Here is a 20,867-nt window from a genome sequence, read left to right as displayed (position 1 = left end):
CATGGAGGAGACTTCTCTCCCCCTCTTTGGCCTCCAACTCAGAAGCTGCAGGCCCTGCCCCTTGGGAGGGCCGCCTTAAGGCCAGCTAACTTCCATCCAGGTTCTGTCATAAACTCAGGAAAGAAGCTTCTTCCCTTCAGTCCCTGAGAGTGCTGGGATTAGGGGTGCCATTCTACCACACAGCAGCTGTACACAGGAGGACTCATAAACTGCTCTTTATTGGCATCTGGAAAAGAGGGGCCTCAGCCTTCAAGGCTGGGACAGAAGTTGGGGAGGAGCTGCTCTGCCCCAGGCTCAATACCAATAGACCTTCTTGTATTTCCGGGTCTCCTTGATCCCCATGGCCTCCATCACCTCCTCCTGCAGTGTCTTTAGACGGGGCACATAGGTTGTTTCTAAAGCATCTTCCACTGATGTGTCTTTGGGGCCATCTGTTAAGCCAGAGGAAAGGAGATGGGTGGGAGGGCTTGCCAACTTTTATTAACGTCCCCTACTCTCACTCCTAGCACCCACCCCTGACCTTCCTGCCCCTCACTCTCACCAATCCACGTTTCACGGACGATGCCATCAGCTCTGGGAAATTCGGGTTTAGGGATAATTCTCCCTGATCGTGTGGAGACTCGTACCCGCTCTCCTGCTTCAGTAAATCTCCACTCGATCTCAGTGGGTTTCCTGGTGGATAGAAGAGGTGAGCCTGGCCTACGAGCCAGGTTTCCTGCCACCCTCCAACCCAAAAGTGGAGTCAGTGGTTCAAAATACCAGGGTTACCACCGCATTTCTCCACCTCTGTGTTGGGGTTACCCGCAGGGAATCATGTCCATGAGATGGTCCCTCTTAATTTCCAGAGCATCCAACCCACCATTCCCATTGGACAGCACTTTGTGGACCCAGAGGGTGAGAAACCCTCTGCCCAGAGCCCCGTTGCTTGCCTGTCCATAGGATCCACAAGTTTGACCTGGCGGTGGAGCAAGGGGGCTTCACTAGGGATCATGGTTCCCCGGTAATCCGTGGTCTTGCCAATGTAGCGGTAATGCTGTCCAAGAGAGGGGAGTGTCAGAAAGCAAGGGGTGTGAAAGGGGTTTGCCCTTGCTACTCGGCGCATTCAGCCCAAGTTGAAAAGTAGAAGGTTCAGTAATGCCACCATCCCCTCAGCCAGTCTCCTGCCACCCTGTGCTGCTCTGAATGGAGAGGGACAGATGAAACAGGCTTCCTGAGCATCCCCATCCCCTCTCTCCACTTACTGTGTTCAGCCCTCCCACGACCACCCAGTTTCGCTGCCGGATAACTTGAACCACTTTGCCCTGCTTCCCGGCATCCTTGCCTTCTAGGATCTCCACCTGTGGGAAGATACGAAGGTTAGGGAGGGGGATCCTTGCCCAGGAGGTTCCCCATCACTCTTCCCCCTGTATGAGGCTCTCACCGTGTCCCCACAGAACAGATACCAGTCTTCATCAGAGATGGGTTCCACAACCACTGGGCGCCGCCTGATCCATGGGGGGTTCTTCCTCTTGTCTGCAATGGAGCCTGGGGGGCTCATCCCATAGCGGTAATGGGGGGGCAGAGTGACCTTGGATGCCAAGGCCAGCAAGGCAGAAAGACGCATGCCTGGATGTTGTAAGAAATCCCTTTGCCAGCAAAACGCTCAGAAACCTTCTTTGTCAGCTCTGGGTAGATGGATAGAAACGGGAACAAAGAGGCAAGGGAAGGAACATTTTTTAAAGCACTTACTCTGTTGCTCAATGGACCTCATCACATTGAATCCTCACAAGAGGTTATCATCTTTATAGACGAGAAAATAGAAAGGTCAAGTAACTTGCTTATGATTACAAAGCTACTACATTGGAGAATCAGTATTCAAACCCACATATATCTGACTTCAAAGTCCAAAAAATTCATTAAGGATAAGGGTCATGTTATCTATCTCACTCTTGAATCCAGAGCTTGGCCCCTAGTAGGTGCTTAACAAATACTTATTAAATCAATGTATGAACAACAGGATAGGAAGAAAACAGAGGATGGAACGCTGGCATACGGCCAAAAGGTAGGCAGTTGTAAGTCAATGAAATCAACAAATAGGTAGCAGAAATAAAAACTGCGGTTAAAATGTCCCTATCCCACTTAGAATTCCTATCCTCAGATAGGAAATAACCACTCCTCCCTAAGATAGCTCCTTTTCTAAAGGAAAAGGACCCAGGGCCAGACTCTAGAATTACTGAGTCCTAAATTTCCCAACTAAGTATGTGCTCTAAACCACTCAATTCTCAATTAATGAGGTAGTGAATGAACTGAAGGCATAAATGGTAAGTGCTTCAGTTAACTGAATACTTGCAACTTGCCAGGTGCCATGCTAAGTGCTTTCCTGTATCTCATTTATGCCTAAGGACAACCAAATGAAGAAGTCACCATTAATCTCATTTTTTAGATAAAAATGGACCCTAACTTCAAAGACAAAGATACTACAAAGGCATAAACAGCCCTGGACAAGGAAGTCAGACCACCTGGGTTCTACTCCCTGCTCCACCATCATCTTACTGTATGACACTAGGCAACTTAACTTTTTTTTTTTTTCTTCTGAGACGGAGTCTTGTTCTGTCGCCCAGGCTGGAGTGCAGTGGCATGACCTCAGCTCACCGCAACCTCTGCCTCTTGGGTTCAAGTGATTCTCCTGCCTCAGCCTCCTGAATAGCTAGGATTACAGGCATGTGCCACCACGACCCGCTAATTTTTTTTTGTATTTTTAGTAGAGACAGGGTTTCACCATGTTGGCCAGGCTGGTCTCGAACTCCTGACTTCAGGTGATCCACCTGCCTTGGCCTCCCAGAGTACTGGGATTACAGGTGTGAGCCACCACGCCCATCCAGCAATTTAACTTTTGAATTTCAGTTTCATCATCCATAAACATTTACAGGGTTGAGCTGTTGTCATTTAAATTATTTTAAATATTTTAACAAAGCAAGGTGCAAAATAATGTAAGTAGTATTATCCCTTTGGGGTAAATATACAAATATATATTCCAGCACAGTTATATTTATGGAAAGGAAACAAGAAACCAAAGTACTTGTTTTAGGGGAGAGGAACTGTTTAGGAGGTCTATTAATTCCATTTTGTTCCTTCCCGTAACGTTTGCATTTTTTAACCATGTGCATTTAAAAATATGTATTAACGGTTTATCTGAACAGTGAGATACTGGGTCATTTTTCTTCTTTATACTTCTCAGTATAAAGGCCTGATGTTATTTTCGGAAAAAGAAACAAAAACAAACAAAAAAAAACCCGCCTGTTATTTTCAATTAATGCTGACTGGCCTAAGTGTTCCTGTGAGTATTCAACAAATGCTTAGAGAGGACTACTATATGACAAACCTAATGCTGGGAATTTCATTGCTGAAATTTGGTCTTCACGTTGCCCAGTGAGGGAGGTGAGGTTGCCAGATGCATCATAAAGTCCCTTTTACAGACAGGGAAATCAAGGCCCTGAAAGCCGGAGTGACTACCCTGGTTCATACAGCTTGACAGGAGCAGGGCCAATCTTAAGACCCGAGCCTTCTGCGTGATTGCTGCAAGGAGTCCCTTCACCTCAGTCAATCCAGGTCTGAACCACCCCAGCCCAGAGCAGCTTGCATGCCCCCGAGATCTTTCCCTTCTTTCCCTCCACAATTTGGAGATGCTGCTGGTGAGCGTCCCACAGTGGGGCCTTCCCTGCATGTTCTGAAGGCGCCGTGCAATGTAGTGGGGTCGAAGGTCTGCCCTCTCAGGTCACGGCTCCAAAGGCTTCCCCCACCAGCCTCATCCCAGACATCGCCAAGGCCTAGCTGTCTTCAGCACCCACCCGCTCCAAACTTCCGGTGCAAAGAAACCCTGGGGAGGCGACTGAGCCATGGCCAGGGAAAAGGATAGGCTCTTCCCGCACCTGCCTCTCGGACGGGAACCTCTGGGGCGGGCGGCCCTCACCTCCACTTTCCGCGGCACTTCGGATTTTCCGCACATGGGCCCTCAGCGTCCCCTCCCCCGCCACGCCCGTCGACTTTCTGGGAGATGTAGTCCAAATGTAAAACGGAAGCTCAACCGCGAATCTTACCTCTCAGCATGCTGGGAGTTGTAGTCCGCCGCTAGAAAGCTGGAAACAGGAAGTTTGGCGGGGTAGGAAATCAAGGAAACCGGAACACACCATGAAGCATGTCGGGAATCGAAAGGCAACCTGGTTTGGCCGGCCCGCCTGGCACATTCCCGCGCATGCTCTGCGTGGAGGCCGCTGGGAATTGTAGTTTCTAGAGAAGAAGGCTCCATTTTCTAGGTGGTTGTGGCTTCCTGTTCAAGGCAAAGGGCTGCCCTTTCCAGACAGGACTACAGCCAATGCTCTCCCTGTCCTTCTCTGCTGGAGTGGGGGCAGGGCAGATTCAAAAACTGCCGGTAGGCTTTCTAGAGGAAGGGATGAAACGTGGGCCCTTCCAATGCTAGTAGCCGATCTAGTTACAAAATGTCAGATCTGGAAGGAAACATAAATGATCTAAGCCAGTCATTCCACTTAACTCGGGGAGTACTGGCGGGATTTCACCCTACCAACCCCCTCCCCCTACCACCCCATCACCAGCTAAGGGTGGCAGGTACCCCTAGCATTAGCAAGGAGAAAGGGTTATCCTAATTATTTGACTTGCCCTTTGGGGTCAAATTGCTTATACAACCAGCCTCCAAACTCCCACTTCGTGGCCATCTTGGGCTGTGGCCGATACTGGCATCCTCCCACACCCCACTTCTTGTGCAAACCCTTTTTTAAAAAAAAATCTCCCAGGTGCGTTAAACAGTGGCTGGGCAGGAGTAGAATGAATGGTGTGGTTTATTCTACGACTCTGCCCACAAGTTTGGATTTCCAAATGCCTAAGAATGGAGGAGGCTGACACCCTCTACCTAAATCTGAGATGACCTGGAAATCATTTGCATTCCGTTACCCCACTTTCTGTCTGCAGTTAACCAGTACACCCCCAAAGAATCAGTCAGAATCCAATATAGTAATCAACGGGTTTTATTTTCCTAGAACTGAAATCATCTACGGTTCTCAGAGCTATACTTCCAAAGCTACAGTCAGCAATTTTTCATCAGAGCCCAAGGGAGAGGGGCCAGGGTAAAAGAGACGAGACTGTAGAGAGGCATAGAGAGACCAGTAGGAAGAGGGTGGGAGAGGGCACTTATTTCTCTCTGTCCTCTCAGTGGGTTACAAATCAGATCTGGTGACAACACTGAGGGGGCCAGGTCAGGGTGTGTGGATGAGAAATGACACTGGAAAGAACATCAAAGCCCCAGCTACAAAAAGAAAGTCATCAAGCCCCAAATAGAAGGGGAGCCTCCCAGTGCACCTCAGAAATGGGGGCAACGATGGGGAAGGAGCAGAATGGAGAGCACACAAAGGGTTAGGGGTCTTTAAAATTTTTTTTTTTTGTAATTTTCTTTTATTAAAAACATTTCCTAAAAAATGTGTCTTTTCCTTTATGTCTGGGTGATATATATGACTATAAGCTGGCCTTGAGCACTGTGCGGAGAGGAAAAAGGACAGCTAGGGGTCTTCCCAAGCATCCTATTTCTGGCTTCAGAGATCTAAAGGGGGACAGATGCTCAACACTCCCACCCAAATGGGTAAAGTCAACCCTTCAGGTCTCAGGTCCTTGGCCCGAACAACTTGGAAGCCCCACATTCTCTTGATGATTAACTACAACTCCCAAAACTCTTGGGGTCGGCAAAAGGAAAAATGGGTGTTGTCAATCATCAAGGATTTATGGAAAGAAACCCCTTCCCTACAAGCTGTCCCACTTTCCCTGAATCTAGGCAGCTGGGATAATAGGTGTAACAGGGGACAGGAGCTCAGGAGGAGGCCGCCCTCCTGTGCTGCCCCCAACCCCATTTGAGGATTGCCCCTCCCAGACCCCACAAGCCCACCCTGCTGTTTATGCTCCATCCTTTCCATTCCTACCCCTGATCCCAACCCAGAGGTCCAGAATGCCTAGGAGAGTGGGTGAAGGGTGTCAGGAGGTGGGAGCAGTTGTCCCAGGCCCCAGCAGAAGCCTGGAAAATAGCTCCAAGTGGAAGGAACACAATGGCCTCATCTCATTCCAGGGAGAAGACATGGCTCTGACTCAGATCATAGGAGTATGGGGATCTAGAGGTGAGAGCCAGGTGGCCTGCCCCATCCAGGTCAATCTCCATGGGCTGGGCTTGGAGTGGGAAAAGTGAGTGGAAGAGGAGAGCAGGTTGGGGTGGGCAAGGGGTTCCCAGTTTGCAGGCCATGGCCAGTTTCCCCAGTAGCACCCAGACAGCAGCAGGAACAGGGTGGGGGCTCCTCTTGAAACATTGGTGGCTACAGGCTGTGAGGGAGGGTTGGAGGGGAGAAGGGTTAATGGTGTGGCCTTGGCCTGGCCTTGCCCCAGCCAGTGCCGGTCTCCTAGGAGAGCTCACCCCGCCTCCCGAGAGGCTGACCACTGCAGGCCCTTTTCATCCTCCTCTCCGAGAGTGGCCAGCCCCCACTAGTCCAGCTGCCAAGGGGTCAGGGGGCTCACTCACCTCTCATGATCTCTGATGCCTGGGGCCTCAGCATCTTCCTTGGTAGCCTCTTCCTCTTCATCCTCCTCTTCTTCTTCCTCTTGGGGAGGCCCCCGGCCAGAGCCGGGCTCAGAGGGGGTGCTATTCTTTTCCACCTCCATAGGAAGGGGCCTCTCACCCTCCAAGGTGGCTGCCTCCTTCTCCTCTCCTTCAGGGTTTTCTGCCTCCTTGGGACGTTTAGGAGAGTCCTAGGCAGGATCAACAGACGAAGTGGGCTGAGGCTGGAGAGGGAGGCCACTAGCCACCCACTCCTCTCCTCCAGGGCTCCTTCCCAGGCTGACACCCACAGTCCTTCCCCAACCCTACTAGCTGAAATGCCTTCTGTGTCCCATCTGGTCAGCTGGGGACTCCCCAAGACTAGGGGCTGGATCGACCTCTCAGACTGGGCACCTCTGAGGCAAAGCCCTGCTCCTGTGGGATACCCCATGGGGAATGTTGAGGGGGGCCCAGGCCCTGGGCAGGCAGCAGTTACCTCCAGCAAGTCCCCTGCTCTCCTCTTCAGCGCTCCTTTCTCATTCTTCTCCTTGGCTGGCTCATCAATGACCAGCTTCCCTTCCTCATCGCTGCTGCCCTCTGCATTCCCCTTCTTATCACCGTCACCCTCTGTGGCTTCGGGCTCAGGTTCAGGCTCTTCCACACAGCTCTTTTTCTGGGAGGACTGCAGCAGAGACAGCACAGGCTGAGTGGCACCAGTCGCTGCCATGCTGGGCCCCCTCCCCAGACCCTCCCTCGGCCACTCACTCCTTCCTTTTCCCGCCTCTCCCCCACCCCCACCCAGGTGCCCAGTCTCACGAGTGATTTGAGACCCACCTCTGTCGGATTAGCCCCGGGGTAAACCCACTGGCCGGGCAGGCAGGGCTCTGTGCAGGAGGGGGGAGGGCTGGAGCAGGAGGCAAAACCTCGGGTCAACTTCTCCCAAAGGGAGCTAGGACCCTTTCCCCGCCAACCCCCGCCCCCCACCCTCCCGCCTCGTCCTGCCCGGCTCACAAGCACCTCCTCCTGGAAGCCTTTGTGGAAAGAGTTAAGGCCGTGTCCTATACTTACACTGGGCCCAACAAAGGCCTGCCCCACTTACCGCCTCCATCCTGTTCTTGCCCCCCAGACCGCTCACAGTTGTCCCTAACCACAACTACACCACACAGCCCAACCCTATCCCCTCTTGTAGGAAGCCCCCTTCCCACCACCCCGATTAGCTCCTACCCTGAAAGCCCTGGAGTTTCTGAAGACTAAGCATCATCTGTGGGCTGGGGGCTGCCAGAGCCCACGGCCACATCTGCTTTCCAGGGGGTCTCTGGGGCAGGCGGTGGCTCACCTGATAGCCAGAAGCCTTGACAGTAGGGTTGTTCTCGATCTCCCACAGCCCCTCGCTGAACCCTTTCCTCTTGTTGGGCTTGCCAAACTTCTCCTTGGATTCCTCGTAAGGGAAGAGGTCTTTGGGGCCCAGGAATGCCCTGGTGAGAGATGGGAGACTGTGCTCTCAAGCCCCTCACTGCCCCTGAGCTGCACAGCCCGACATGAAAGGGACACCAACACCACCTCACCTTCCCCAGAGTAGTCCTCCCGGGGCCCTCCCGACCTATACCCCTTTGGCCTCCACTCACGTCTCGTGGGTCCCGAAAAAAAAGACTTGGTATTTGTTGGCTGTTGATTTCACGGCAGCCTCAGGCATCTCGTCAATCTGGGGTGAGATGAGGGGGTGAGGTTAGCTAGAGTCCTGAGGTTTTGAGCCTGAGGTAGGGGTGCTGACCTCCAAGGCACATTTATATAAAATCAGACTGAGAGGGACCCAGGATAGTCAGCAAAATGGCTTTTGGGCCATTTTTAGCAGTGACACTTTATTCAAATGAAGTCAGACATGAAAGCCCAACAGAAACCCAGGAATCCTTCCCTCTCCTTCACCAGCCAGACAGCACCCATTCTGCCTCCCAACATGTCTGGCCACAAAGCCCCCTGACTTTGCCACCACCTTCTCCATTCTCCACAATCTATTCTCCACAATGCAGCCAGAGTGGGCCTTTGGGAATGTTGGTCCAAAGATTTCGTCCCCTTGCTTCAAAATCCTTCAATACCTTTTAAGGACTCTAGGGCCCACCTGTTCACCCCTTCTGCACAATGGCAAGATCTGAATCCCAAGTCTGCCCCCACTTGTATGACTTTGTGCAACTTACTGAACATCTCTCTGCCTCAGTTTCCTCATCTGTAAAAGGGAGACAGTCATAGTACTAAAGCTATAGGGCTGTGAGGATGAAATGACCATAACTTGGCATGTGGTACATCCTACACGTCTTTGCTTTCATCAGCCTCTCCCAGTACACTGTCCTTTCTGCTCTGACCATGGTTCTTGCAGTCTCTAATACTCACTCACTCCTGATCATCCTTCTAGCCTCAGCTCCGCCATTACTTCCTCCAGAAAGCTTCCCTATCACTCCTGGCCTGGCTGACTCCCTAGGTAAAACTCTTTTGTAAGACTTCCCCTTTACAGTGCTTTCCCAGTTCTAATTTTACACTGATTCGCATTATTATTTAACATCTATGTGCACTATCTGGACTAGACCAGCCCCAAGGTCAGAGACCAGCTCTGCTTTTATCTGCAGCACGGTGCTTAGCATACAGTAGGTATACAATTATTTACTGAATGAATTTACCAAATGGCTAAAAGAAAGCTGCTCTGGCTGAAGTGGAGGGGTGAGGTCAAAGGGCTGCCTATCCAACGCCCGCCAAAAGGCTTCTAGGGAACTCTGAAAGGCACATAGTCAAACTCTCATTTTACAGATGAGAAAACAGCCCAGAGAACAAGTGATTTGCCCAAAATAACATAGCAAGTTAAGGGCCAGGTCTCAGATCACCTGACGAAATCCCCTGCCCCACGTGTGCCCGTGGTGAGGAGCGCTGTGGTGAAGGTGAGAGGTGCAGAAATCTGAGGTCGGGGAATCCAGAGGCAGTGGCCTCGCCAGCCTCTCCCAGATCAAGTCTGGAAGCCCAGGCCAAGCTGAGCCAGGGGTGGGTCGGGGGGAAAGGTGGGGCGGATGGGGACTACAACTCCCAGCAGCACTTGCAGCAGCCCCAGCAGCCAGGCTTCCCGCCGGACAGAGGCCAGGTGGCCATGATGACTGGGGCCCCGGGCGCAAACAGGAGAGACAGAAAGGCCAAGGCAGTGATTAACACACAGAGACAGGGACAGAGGGCCCAACTGGGGGCCTGGGGAGACAGGGTGGATGGGAATGCGCTGAGACACACCCAGGAGAAGGGGTGGGGCCCTGGGCATGAATCTGAGGGGCATCTTGCCCCAGACTTGGAATCTTCAGGCTTTTGGGCACCTCCCCACTTGCCCCGTGGCCTCTGGGGACAGAGGTCCAGCCCTTCCCCCCAGGAAGGCCCAACACAAACTGGGCCCTTCCCACAACCAGGAGACGCCGGGTGTGAGAGCAGGAGGTGGAAAGGCACGCAGTTCCCCCCACAAACACGATCCCCATCGCCATGACAACGCAACCCCGCCCCCGGGGCCACTCAGCAACCAGGAATGTGACCGCCCCTCCCCCCCCCCCCACCCCGCCTTCTCTCCGGATTGGGGAGGAAGGGATACTAACACACACCCCACCCCCAAGCCTGCAGTCTGGCACCTGGGTCCCCGGCTGTGCTGGAAACCACAGCTAGGGCTGGATTACCGCTGCAGGGGGTGCGGGGCGGAGGGGGGGCGTCCTTCTGAGGAAGCCAGACCTGGAGCAGGGACAGAGGAGCCAGTCCTCAGCCAGGACGCCTGGGTCCTGTTACCAGCTAGCTCCCATCCTCCTCCTAACAGGGGGAAGCAAAAAACAAAACGAGCGCCCCCAGGGGTTAGAGATCCCAGGAGACAGGCCTAGGACAATAATAGCAAACGCCTTTCCTAGGCCTTTCTTCTGTGGATCTGTGTGCACCCAGAACCAGGGGTGGGGGTGGGGACTGAAGGGTCTAAGGCTGGGACTTAGAGCTCTGCATTTTCAGTGCCCACACCTGAGCCAGGGCATTAAGATGCCCACAGCAAATGCGTGATGGAAGAGGAGAAACTGAGGCTTCATAAAGAGGGGGTGGGTGGGTGAAAGTTCAGAAATAAAGAGAAATGACGTTCTTTGCAGAAGCACAGACTGCAAAGCGGCTACCTGGCCACCGTCTCGTGCCGCCCCAGCTTCCCATGGAAAGCAAACTCAGAGGCAGATAGCTGAATGGTGTGGCAGGGGACCCAGAAGGCCACCAGCTGCCCAGCCCCAGCAGTGGAGGAGAAACAAAAGAACGAATGGGATTAAAAATAGCATGAGGCACACCAGATATGCCAGCCCTGCTGACTTCTAGCTACATAAAGGATGGGTCTAGCGGGAAGAGAGAGGAAGACAGGGGCCTGAGCAGATAGGCACCTCCCCTCAAAGCATCATCCCACCTGGCTCCCTCACCTAGAGTATAGGCATTTGTGGGGGAAGGGCCAGGGGAGGTGCGCTCTTCTCACTTGATGGAATTTCTAACCCTTCACCCAAAAGAGGAGAAATCCCTTCTACAGTGACACCTCTATCCCTCAAGCTACAAAGGAAATGTCCTTTCTTACATTTGGAAGTGGAGGGCAGTTCTTCCTAGACGTAGAGGATATGAGTTCTCAGGGGAGCCCTGTACCCCAATACAGACATCTGTCTTCCAGGCAGTGCCTTTGTATCCAGGCTGTGACTCAGAACAAGTGAGTCAAGGCTAACTGGGTCAGGGTGGAGCCAAATAGTGCTGGGGACCCCACTGTACCCCCTCCACTAGCCAGCAATAGGGGAACTCGGCTACCTCTTAACCATTCCAGATCCAGGCAAGTTACTTATTCTTAGGCCTTGCATTTGCCTGATTCCATCAGACAGGCCTGAGCACATGAAATACCAGCCTCCCGAGCCACAGACACCCTCTGAGGTCCAAAGAGGAATCTGAAGTTTTCAGGTAGAGTGGGGAAAGAGAACTGAACACCTCTCCCCCAGCCTCAGACTAAAAACAGACCCAGCACTTAAGAAGGCAGCAGGGAAAGCTAAGCATACACTGGCTACCAGCCAGGGTTCTGACCACCACACCCAGGGCTGAGGCCCAACCTGACCCAGGAACCGGAAAATCTGGGGCAGGAGACAGTTGGGGCCAGGAAAGTGTGGCAAGCCCAAGAGGCAGAAAAGAGAAGGTACAGGGGGAAGGGGCACCGGGAGGAAAGACGGGTGAGGTCCTGGCTGCCCAAGTTTTCTGGGATTGTTCAACAGGAAGCAGCAAAAGCAGAAAGGGACGGGGGGTGGGGGGAAATCCCTGAAGTCTTGGAGGTTAATTGTTAAGTACTTGGAGATCCCCCAGGAAGTCAGGCAGGCAGAAGAGGGAAAGGAGAAGGTTAAGATGGAGTCACACCATCCTTCCAGGCAGGTCCTGCCTATCACGTGGCCCCTCTGGCTGGGCTCTCTCTCAAGCACTGGGCCCTTCTAGTTTCACCCAGAATCACCCACCCTCCCCAGCAGCAGGGACTGAGGAAGGAAAATCCACACACGGGCCTTCTTTATGGCTGAAGATTTGGGCTTCCTATGAGATGGGCGAGTCAGTGAGGTTCCCTCTTACTTCTCATCCATCTCAGGAAGGGCCCCTCAGGCTCTGCCTCTCTAGGGACTAAGACACGGTCCAAGGAATGGTGAGGAGCCTCCAGGTCTGTTCTTTTGGAGTACAAGGGTACTGTGTCTGGGAGGTAACAGCCTTGGGTGTAGCCCTCCCTGCAAGTATCACAATCAAGAGCCAGAGACAGGCAAAGTGTGGGGCCCTATCTCTTTGAGATCCAGGCTGATCTCCCTACCCCAGTTCTAACTTTATCTAAAAGGTCCAGGCCTCAACAGAGGAAGAAACGCTGCCTCCCCTGTCCTTCCCTTCTGTCCTGGAGGCCCAAAGTGGAGAGGAAATGGATGGGATCCCTAGTCCTAGGGACTGCCCTTACTCCAAAGGCCACCAGAAACTTGAGGTCTTCCTCACAGGGGCCAGTGTGGGTCCTGCTGTGTCCCTACCCCTTTTCTCTCTTACCGGATGCAGAAGGGGTTCCCTGCAACCCACATTCCAGCTAACACCCCCTCCCCAGGGCTTAGTCCAGCCTCTGGACTTTGTCCCACCCTCAGGAGGTAGGAACAGTAGAGACCTGGGTTCAGTTCTTGTCCTACCCACCAGGGCCTTGGCATCTGGGCCAAGAAGCCAGTTGGGTCAAAGGGTGCAGGGTAAAGTACAGGAGAGTTCTAACGCAGAGTCCCGCTTCTCTTTGTACTTCACTCCCATTAGCAGAAGCCGGTCCTCATTTGATCCATCTGAAAGTTTCAGGGAACCAGGAGCTCAAGGCACGTGGGATTAGGCACACTCCTGAGGAGTGGGTACAGAGCAAGGAAGGGTCTCTGAGTTTTCTGACTGGCCCCAAAGTTGGCTTGATACCCTGAATAAGCCTGGGCCAGACAGACACAGACTTACACTGAGAAGAGCACCTCAAAACCATGCAGTCCTTCTGCCCTTGGATTTCACTCTACAGGAGTCCTACACTCTAGGATACTGAGTCATGCCCTCGCCCAAAACCAAAGGCCCCTCTACACCAACTTTTAAGTTGCCAAATGCACTGCCCCCCCATCCCCCCTCCTTTCCTCCAGCAACTGGCAACCTCCCATCCTCCTTACTTAACCTGTCTCAGTCCTTAGGGGAAACATGATGAGCACACCAGGCTTGGCTGCAGGGCCCCACCCTCCCACCTGGCCAGGTGCTGGGGTTGTGGGGGGGCTCCTACTGGCGGGCTGAATCAACCACATGGCAGAGACTGGACCGTTCTGGCGGAAGATCTTCACATCTGAGCGGGGGAAGGAACTTGGGCTCCCCCAACCCCTACTAAGAGGCAGTCTGGACTGGACTTCCTAATACCACAAGGGAATCTGCCACCTCAATCCTAAATTTGAGTTGGCAGCATATGGAGGAATATTTCTGTGGAGCTGAGGGCTGATGGGTTCTGACGGATAATTTCCAAGCCAGGTAGATCCCCTTACGCCGCCCCCAACGATCCTTCGACCTTCCCAACTTTAGACCTCTTACAGATGCCCCAAACCAAAGTTTCCTAGAAGCGAACTCCGCCTCCATCTAGCCCTCTCCGGGTTGGGATCCTTCTTAACCATTTATCCAGGAAGAGAAGAGTTTGAATTAGGGCCGACAATCCACGAACAAACTAGGGGTCTCTAAGGGGGTCTTAAGGGGGGTGGCGGCGGCGCCTGGGGTCGGGGGAAGGAATAACACTACTGGCCCTAAGCCAGACTTCGCGCTCGAAACCTCTGGGAGTATGGGGGCTGGGGGCGGAACTGAGCACGCGGAGCTGGGGGCCGGGAAGTGACCGGCGCCCTCGGATCCCCACGCCGTGCACACGCCACTACGCGCGGTCGCCGTGCCCGCCAGGTGTCTACCCCCACCCCCGCCCGCCTCCACCATTATATAACCGGCGGGTGGGCTTGGAAGCAACAGGGAAAGAGCCGGAGACCTACAAGCCCCCTGCCCCCACCTCTGCCCGCTCCGCGCGGAGCGCTCGTGCCCTTCCCGGTGTTATGCAACCCAAGCCCGCAGGGGGTTAGGGGGCGGCGGGCCGCGCTGCTCACCCGGGCCGGCCAGTGTGGGTAGCCCTTCATCTTGGCGAACACCAGGTCCCCGCATTTGTACTCCTTCTGCCGGTTGGATCGCGACATGGCGGGGCTCCGGGCGCCCCGGGCTCCGCGCCGGGCCGGGAAGCGCGAGCCCAAGTTTGCGCGTGCGGCGGTGGCGGCGCCGCTCCGCTCCGGCCCTCGCGCGGCCCCCGCCTCGATGGTGGCCCCCGGCCCGAGCTCCGGCGCGGCCACGGCGTCTCCGCCCGCGCGCCGCACGGACGGGGCGGGCGCGGATCGGGGCAAAGCTCCGGCGCGGTGGGTGCGCGCTCGTGCAGTTGTTTGTGTTTGAAATTCAATTGCTCCCTCCTCTGCGCGAGGCCTCTTCCTCCACCCCCCGCCCGGTCCCCACTCCTCCTCCCTCCTCCCGGACCCACTCCTCCTCCTCCCCCCGCCCCCCAGCCTCGCGCTCCCTCCCGCGGCGGTTTGATGCGTGCAGCTTCTTGACGCCCAGGGCCTGCCACGGCCCAACGCCCAACCTGGAGCCGCCTGACGGCGCGTGGCGGCACAGGCATAAGGAGCCGATCGCCGAGCACGCCGAGCAGGCTTTGTGTGCCCGCGGTCGGTGGGTGCCCGCCCGCCCAGGAGGAGCTGGCGCCCGGCTGGACGGAGCGGCCCCCGCCCTTCCCCCGACTCCGCGGAGCGCTCACCACCGCTGCCCCAGCGCAGTTAAGTGTGGACGTCTATACACGGTTTCCGCCTGCCCTTTGCTCCATCTCAATCCACGAATATTTACTGGACACCCGCGGTTCTTGGCAGCGTGCTAGGCGCCCAGGGCGAGAGGAGTGGGCGCCGTGCCGCTCCGCGCACTGGGGTCCTCTCTGGACCTTGCCGTGCTTACCGTATGGGGGGTGGCCCTGGAAACGTCGGGGATTTGAGTCCTACGTCCGCCTTTGCTAAGGAGGAAACGCTTGAGTTTGGTAGCCAGGAGATGGCCAAGGAGTTGAGGCACAAATTGGCCACCTTCCGGGTGCATTCGATCTCGTTTCTCTAAGCTGCTGTCTTGCCAAGGAGACTTGGACTCAACGGCTAGCTAACCCCGCAAAGATGAGCTCAGTTCTAGTGGGTTACAGTAGAATGCCAATAAACCCAACCCCTTCAGTAAACTGTGAAGACCGAGGGGCCAGGTGCTACCTCTTTTAGGAGGTGGGGAGGGGGGTCTGGGAAGGCTTCACAAAGGTGGTGACTGAACTGGGCATTAAAGAATGAGTAGAATTTTGCCAAATTCTGAGAGACTACATTTTGGCCTAGGTTATACGCTAAGAAGTGATAGAACCAAAACTTGAACTCAGGTCTCTTCCATTAAGCTAAATAAGACTTTATTGTAATTACATCTTTGGTTTGCTGTCACTGTATTTGCCCACATTCCAGACACCTATGTTCCCTTAGAAATAAGATATTTGGATCTTATGTTATGGCATATACACATCCTTAAAATTTAGCAACAAAATATGCTAGGTTTGAATAGGTAAAAAATATGCATGTTTTTCTTCCCACGTTTCCTGATCCTATTTCAAAGCATATGCAAAGTCTCCCTGCAAGGAAGTCCAGGATGTAGCCAAAAGTTCCAAATCCACATCCTACCCTGCTGTTCATCTGTCCTGAGAACTTGGACAACCTCCTGAACTCTAAGCCTCAGTTTCCTCTGCTGTAAGATGGGATAACATGACTGCCCTGGTAACTAACAACAGAGGCATAGAATGGCTGCTTGTCACTAGGGGATGCCTGCAGTTGTTCCCAGAGTCCTGCATGACACTTGGCTGTCCTTATGTCCATGGCAATATGTTTCACTATTTTTGCCTTTATAACAGTGTGGCCTCTCAACCATAGTTCCCCTTGTGATAAGAGGCACACCAGGCCGCTGGCACAGGGGGGCATTCTGGAAGGTCCTGTTGCAAGAAAACAGCCAAGCAGGCCCTCAGCCACAAGCTTGTCAATTTGTTTCCATAGCAAATTCAAACTTGTTGCAACAGAGCAACTAGGTTCTAGTTGGTGTTTACAATGCATTCCATTTTGAAATTCAAAATCAGTGTAATAGTCCAGACTCTATCAGGCTAAATCTTTTTGTTAGGAGAGAATCTTGTCACAAGTTCTTGAAAATGTTTCAAGAGTAAGTCCAGCATCAGAACAGGCTTCCTTTAACTATCTAGGTCATTATTTTATTCTATCTATCTATTTGAGACAAAATCTTGCTCTCTTGCCCAGGCTGGAGTGCAGCGGCCAACCTTGGCTCACTGCAACCTCTGCCTCCCGGGTTCAAGCAATTCTCCTGCCTCAGCCTCCTGAGTAGCTGGGATTACAGGTGTGTGCCACCACGCCCGGCTAATTTTTGTATTTTTAGTAGAGACGGGTTTCACCATGTTGATCAGCCTGGTTTCGAACTCCTGACCTCGTGATCCATCCACTTTGGGCCTTCCAAAGTGCTGGGGTTACAGGTGTGAGCCACCGCACCCGGCCTAGGTCGTTATTATAAATATGCACAGTTTCAGCGCAACAAACATGGTTTTTTTGTTTGTTTGTTTAATTGTTGTTGTTTTGTTTTTTTGAGACGGAGTCTCGCTCTGTTGCCCGGGCTAGAGTGCAATGGTGCAATCTCGGCTCACTGCAACCTCTGCCTCCCAGGATCAAGCGATTCTCCTGCCCCAGCCTCCTGAGTAGCTGGGATTACAGGCATGCGTCACCACGCCAGGCTAATTTTTGTATTTTTAGTAGAGACGGGGTTTCACCATGTTAGTCAGGCTGGTCTCAAACTCCTGACCTTGTCATCCACCTGCCTTGGCCTCCCAAAGTGCTGGGATTATAGGCATGAGCAACCGCGCCCGGCCAACAAACATGCTTTTAAACTATTTTCCAATTTGGTACACTCAATTTAGTAAAAAGCAAGAGCCCTTCCCATTTCTCCACTTTGTTGCATCATAATAGCCAGTTTGGAAGTGGAAATAGGCTTGTAAATTCTTGTTGCACCAAAATCTCCTGGGCCTCTCATTCAGTCCACCATGTGGATGCTGGTTGCAATAATACAACCAGGGTTCCTTTTGTTGCAGTAATCTCCCAGGTGTTGGTTGCAATTTAATATTCAAGTGCTCCTTACAGTAACGTCATCAACCAACTGGCAGCTGCCCCTAACAACTAAGCCAAGAGCTGCAGAGGGTCAGTTACACAGGCGGGCATAAGCCTGCTTCCCCTGGGATTCACATCTAACCTAGTGCTTTGCAGACGTTAACGTGCAATCAAATCACCTGGGAATCTCTTTTTAAAAGAGTGTAGATTCGGCCGGGCACGGTGGCCCACACCTGTAATCCCAGCACTTTGGGAGGCCGAGGCAGGTGGATCACGAGGTCAGGAGATCGAGACCATCCTGGCTAACACGGTTAAACCCCGTCTCTACTAAAAATACAACAAATTAGCTGGGCGCGGTGGCGGGCGCCTGTAGTCCTAGCTACTCGGGAGGCTGAGGCAGGAGAATGGCGTGAACCCAGGAGGCGGAGCTTGCAGTGAGCTGAGATAGTGCCACTGCAGTCTGGCCTGGGCGAAAGAGCGAGACTCCGTCTCAAAAAAAAAAAAAAAAAAGTGTAGATTCTAGGCCGGGCATGGTGGCTCACGCCTGTAATGCCAGCACTTTGGGAGGCCGAGGCAGGTGGATCACCTGAGGTCAGGAGTTCAAGACCAGCCTGGCCAACATGGTAAAACCCTGTCTCTACTAAAAATACAAAATAAAAATTAGCTGGGTGTGTGGCAGGCGCCTGTAATCCCAGCTACTTGGAAGGCTGAGGCAGGAAAATCACTTGAACCCGGGAGGCGGAGGTTGCAGTGAGCGGAGATTGCACCATTGCACTCCAGCCTGGGCAACAAGAGTGAACTCCGTCTCAAAAACAAAACAAAACAAAACAAAAAGTAGATTCTAATTCAGGAGGTTCGGAGTATGTGCATTTCTAACGTGCTCCAAGGTGCTGTTGCTGCTGCTTAGAACCATCATTTGAGTAGTAACGGTCTAAAACAACACGACTCACAAGTCCTCAACCCACCAGCCCAGGTTGGAACCAATTCACAAACGTCCAGTGAAATGATTCCGTTGATGCTGGTGCGTACTTCTACATTTATGTGGGGAAGGAGGTCAGGACAGAAGTTGAGGGACTTGGGGCCCCAAAGCAGATAAGGCTGTGGGGTGCAGATCTGGCTCTAGGATCCTGAAGCGAGTCTCTGGAGGAGGTCAGGCAAAATGGTGGCAAACTTTTATTTCTGTACAGATCAAGAAGGAGCTGACAGCAGCGGAGAGATGGAGTTTACAGCAATGGGGGAAGGGGTGGTCTAGTGGAAAGAAGCTGGTTTGGCATGTCAAGGGAATTGGGTTTGAATCCCACTTGCTGTTTACTGGCTTTAGGGCTTTGGGTAAATGACTTAACTAGAATTTCTAAACAAAATTTTCTTCCACTGTGAAAAATGAGAATACAAAACCTCACCTGCTTATTATTAGGTTCAAAGGAAATGTCCACTTCCTTCCCTTTAACTCCCAACAGAGTCGAGGGGTTTGGCCCTCAACACTGTGTGACCTACTCACATCACGACTTCTTGGCCGAAGTTACATACTCTGTAAAATGGAAGAGAGAAGAGTGGTTAGATTAGACCAGTGGCTTTGAAAACTGTGCCTCCATTGCCTACTTCCACCCACGCCACCCAAAATAAAAGAGCAGCCCTGCCTTTGTGCATTCTGTGTGGAGTCAGAGTGGTTGAGAATATGGGCTGTAGAGATAACAGTCCGAGTACTGCCACCACCATGGATACTTTGTGTGTAACTTTAGGAAAGACACTTAACTACCCTGAGCCTCAGTTTCATGTCCAGAAAACGGGGTCGTGATTAGGATTGAATGAATGAATGCATTGAAGTTCTTTAGGCCAGGGCGAGGTGGCTCACGCTTGTAATCCCAGCTCTTTGGGAGGCCAAGGTGGGCAGATCACTTGAAGTCAGGAGTTCGAGACCAGCCTAGCCAACATGGGGAAACCCCATCTCTACTAAAAAATACAAAAATTAGCTGGGTGTGGTGGCGGGCACCTGTAATCCCAGCTACTCAGAAGGCTGAGGTGGGAGAATCGCTTGAACCCAGGAGGCGGAGATTGCAGTGAGCTGAGATCATGCCACTGCACTCCAGCCTGGATGACAGGGTGAGACTAGGTCTCAATAAATAAATAAATAAAGTTCTTTGCACAGAGCCTGGGACATAATAAGTGCTTAATAAAATTGGTTATCACTGTATTTATTGTTATATTAGATTTTGTGTAATATTTGGTTTGAAAAAAATGGATTCCTTCGCAGTAAGCTTCTGAGATACTAGCATTATGCCCTGACAAAGCTGGCAATACCACAGTGGGTGAGGGTGTTTAGGATGGAGTTGGGAGTCAGCTTACTTAGGTTTGAATCCCAGCTATACCACTTGCCAACTGTGTGACCTGCAGCAAGTTACTCAACCTTTCTGTTTCTCAGTTTTCTCATCTGTAAAGGGGGATGTTGATAAACCAATTAATATATATAATATATGTAAAATGCTTGGAGCAGTGCCTAGCACACGGTAGGTACTGTTAGTTACCATGTGTTAGCTATTAGCTGTTAGTATTGTAGTATTAGCTATTTTTCTTTAAAATGCCTATGTTTTCTAAATTCTCTGTATATAGATACAACACAATTAAAAAGTTATTTTTTTAAAAAGATGGCCTTTTTTTTTTTTTGAGATAGAGTCTCACTCTGTTGCCCAGGCTAGAGTGCAGTGGCGCAATCTCAGCTCACTGCAACCTCCACCTCCCGGGTTTAAGCGATTCTCCCACCTCGGCCTCCTGAGTAGCTGGGATTACAGTTGTGCGCCACTACGCCCAGCTAATTTTTGTATTTTTAGTAGAGACAGAGGTTTGCCACGTTGGCCAGGCTGGTCTCGAACTTCTGACCTCAGGTGATCCACCTCCCTCAGCCTCCCAAAGTGCTGGGATTACAGGCATGAGCCACTGTGCCCAGCCTGGTTCTGCTTTTTTGAAAAAGGTAAAATTATAAGAGTTATTCTCTAAGTCTCTACTGGCCAACACGTGTGGCCATTTAAATTTAAATTAAGGCCGGGCGTGGTGGCTCACACCTATAATCCCAGCACTGTGGGAGGCCGAGGCGGGCGGATCATGAGGTCAGAAGTTCGAGACCAGCCTGACCAACATGGTGAAACCCCATCTCTACTAAAAAAATGCAAAAATTAGCTGGGCATGGAGGCGCGTGCCTGTAATCCCAGCTACTCGGGAGGCTGGGGCAGGAGAATCGCTTGAACCCTGGAGGCGGAGGTTGCAGTGAGCCGAGATCATGCCACTGCACTCCAGCTTGGGCGACAGGGCAAGACTCCGTCTCAAAAAAAATAAATTAAATAAAATAAATAAATTTAAATTAAAGGCTGGGCGTGGTGGCTCACACCTGTAATCCCACCACTTTGGGAAGCCAAAGTGGGTGGATCACTTGAGGCCAGGAGTTCAAGACCAGCCTGGCCAACATGGTGAAACCCCATGTCTACTAAAAATACAAAAATTAGCTGGGTGTGGTGGTGTGTGCCTGTAATCCCAGCTACTGAGGAGGCTGAGGCCCAATA

At 52.3% G+C, this 20,867-nt stretch overlaps 2 protein-coding genes across 6 annotated transcripts; both read right to left on the bottom strand.

Annotated features, from left to right (window-relative positions):
• Nucleotides 1–199: 199 nt before the first annotated feature.
• Nucleotides 200–4,086, bottom strand: MRPL24 (mitochondrial ribosomal protein L24). Of its 3 annotated transcripts, none has more exons than XM_002810014.5 (6): nt 3,950–4,086; nt 1,421–1,664; nt 1,242–1,337; nt 930–1,033; nt 542–672; nt 200–431 (listed from the first exon to the last, which is right to left on the bottom strand). In XM_002810014.5, exons 2-6 carry the CDS (start codon nt 1,601–1,603, stop codon nt 295–297), a joined length of 651 nt encoding a protein of 216 aa, XP_002810060.2. In that variant the 5' UTR covers nt 1,604–1,664; nt 3,950–4,086; the 3' UTR covers nt 200–294. The 3 variants fall into 3 exon arrangements, with proteins under 3 accessions (XP_002810060.2, XP_002810061.2, XP_009241163.2); XM_002810015.5 differs by having other exon boundaries at nt 3,909–4,083; XM_009242888.4 differs by having other exon boundaries at nt 3,828–4,032.
• Nucleotides 4,087–5,002: 916 nt separating this feature from the next.
• HDGF (heparin binding growth factor) lies at nt 5,003–18,844 on the bottom strand. Of its 3 annotated transcripts, none has more exons than XM_009242877.4 (6): nt 18,717–18,844; nt 8,188–8,264; nt 7,899–8,037; nt 7,059–7,244; nt 6,548–6,774; nt 5,003–6,351 (listed from the first exon to the last, which is right to left on the bottom strand). In XM_009242877.4, the coding sequence occupies exons 2-6, from the start codon at nt 8,253–8,255 to the stop codon at nt 6,345–6,347; spliced, it is 627 nt and encodes a 208-aa protein (XP_009241152.1). In that variant the 5' UTR covers nt 8,256–8,264; nt 18,717–18,844; the 3' UTR covers nt 5,003–6,344. The 3 variants fall into 3 exon arrangements, with proteins under 3 accessions (XP_009241152.1, XP_003775587.1, XP_002810055.1); XM_003775539.4 differs by lacking the exon at nt 18,717–18,844 and adding an exon at nt 15,098–15,372; XM_002810009.5 differs by lacking the exon at nt 18,717–18,844 and adding an exon at nt 14,215–14,601.
• Nucleotides 18,845–20,867: the final 2,023 nt, after the last annotated feature.

This window comes from Pongo abelii, chromosome 1, assembly GCF_028885655.2.
Source record: "Pongo abelii isolate AG06213 chromosome 1, NHGRI_mPonAbe1-v2.0_pri, whole genome shotgun sequence".
Taxonomy (NCBI): domain Eukaryota; kingdom Metazoa; phylum Chordata; class Mammalia; order Primates; family Hominidae; genus Pongo; species Pongo abelii.
This window is presented reverse-complemented; position numbering and strand designations above follow the sequence as displayed.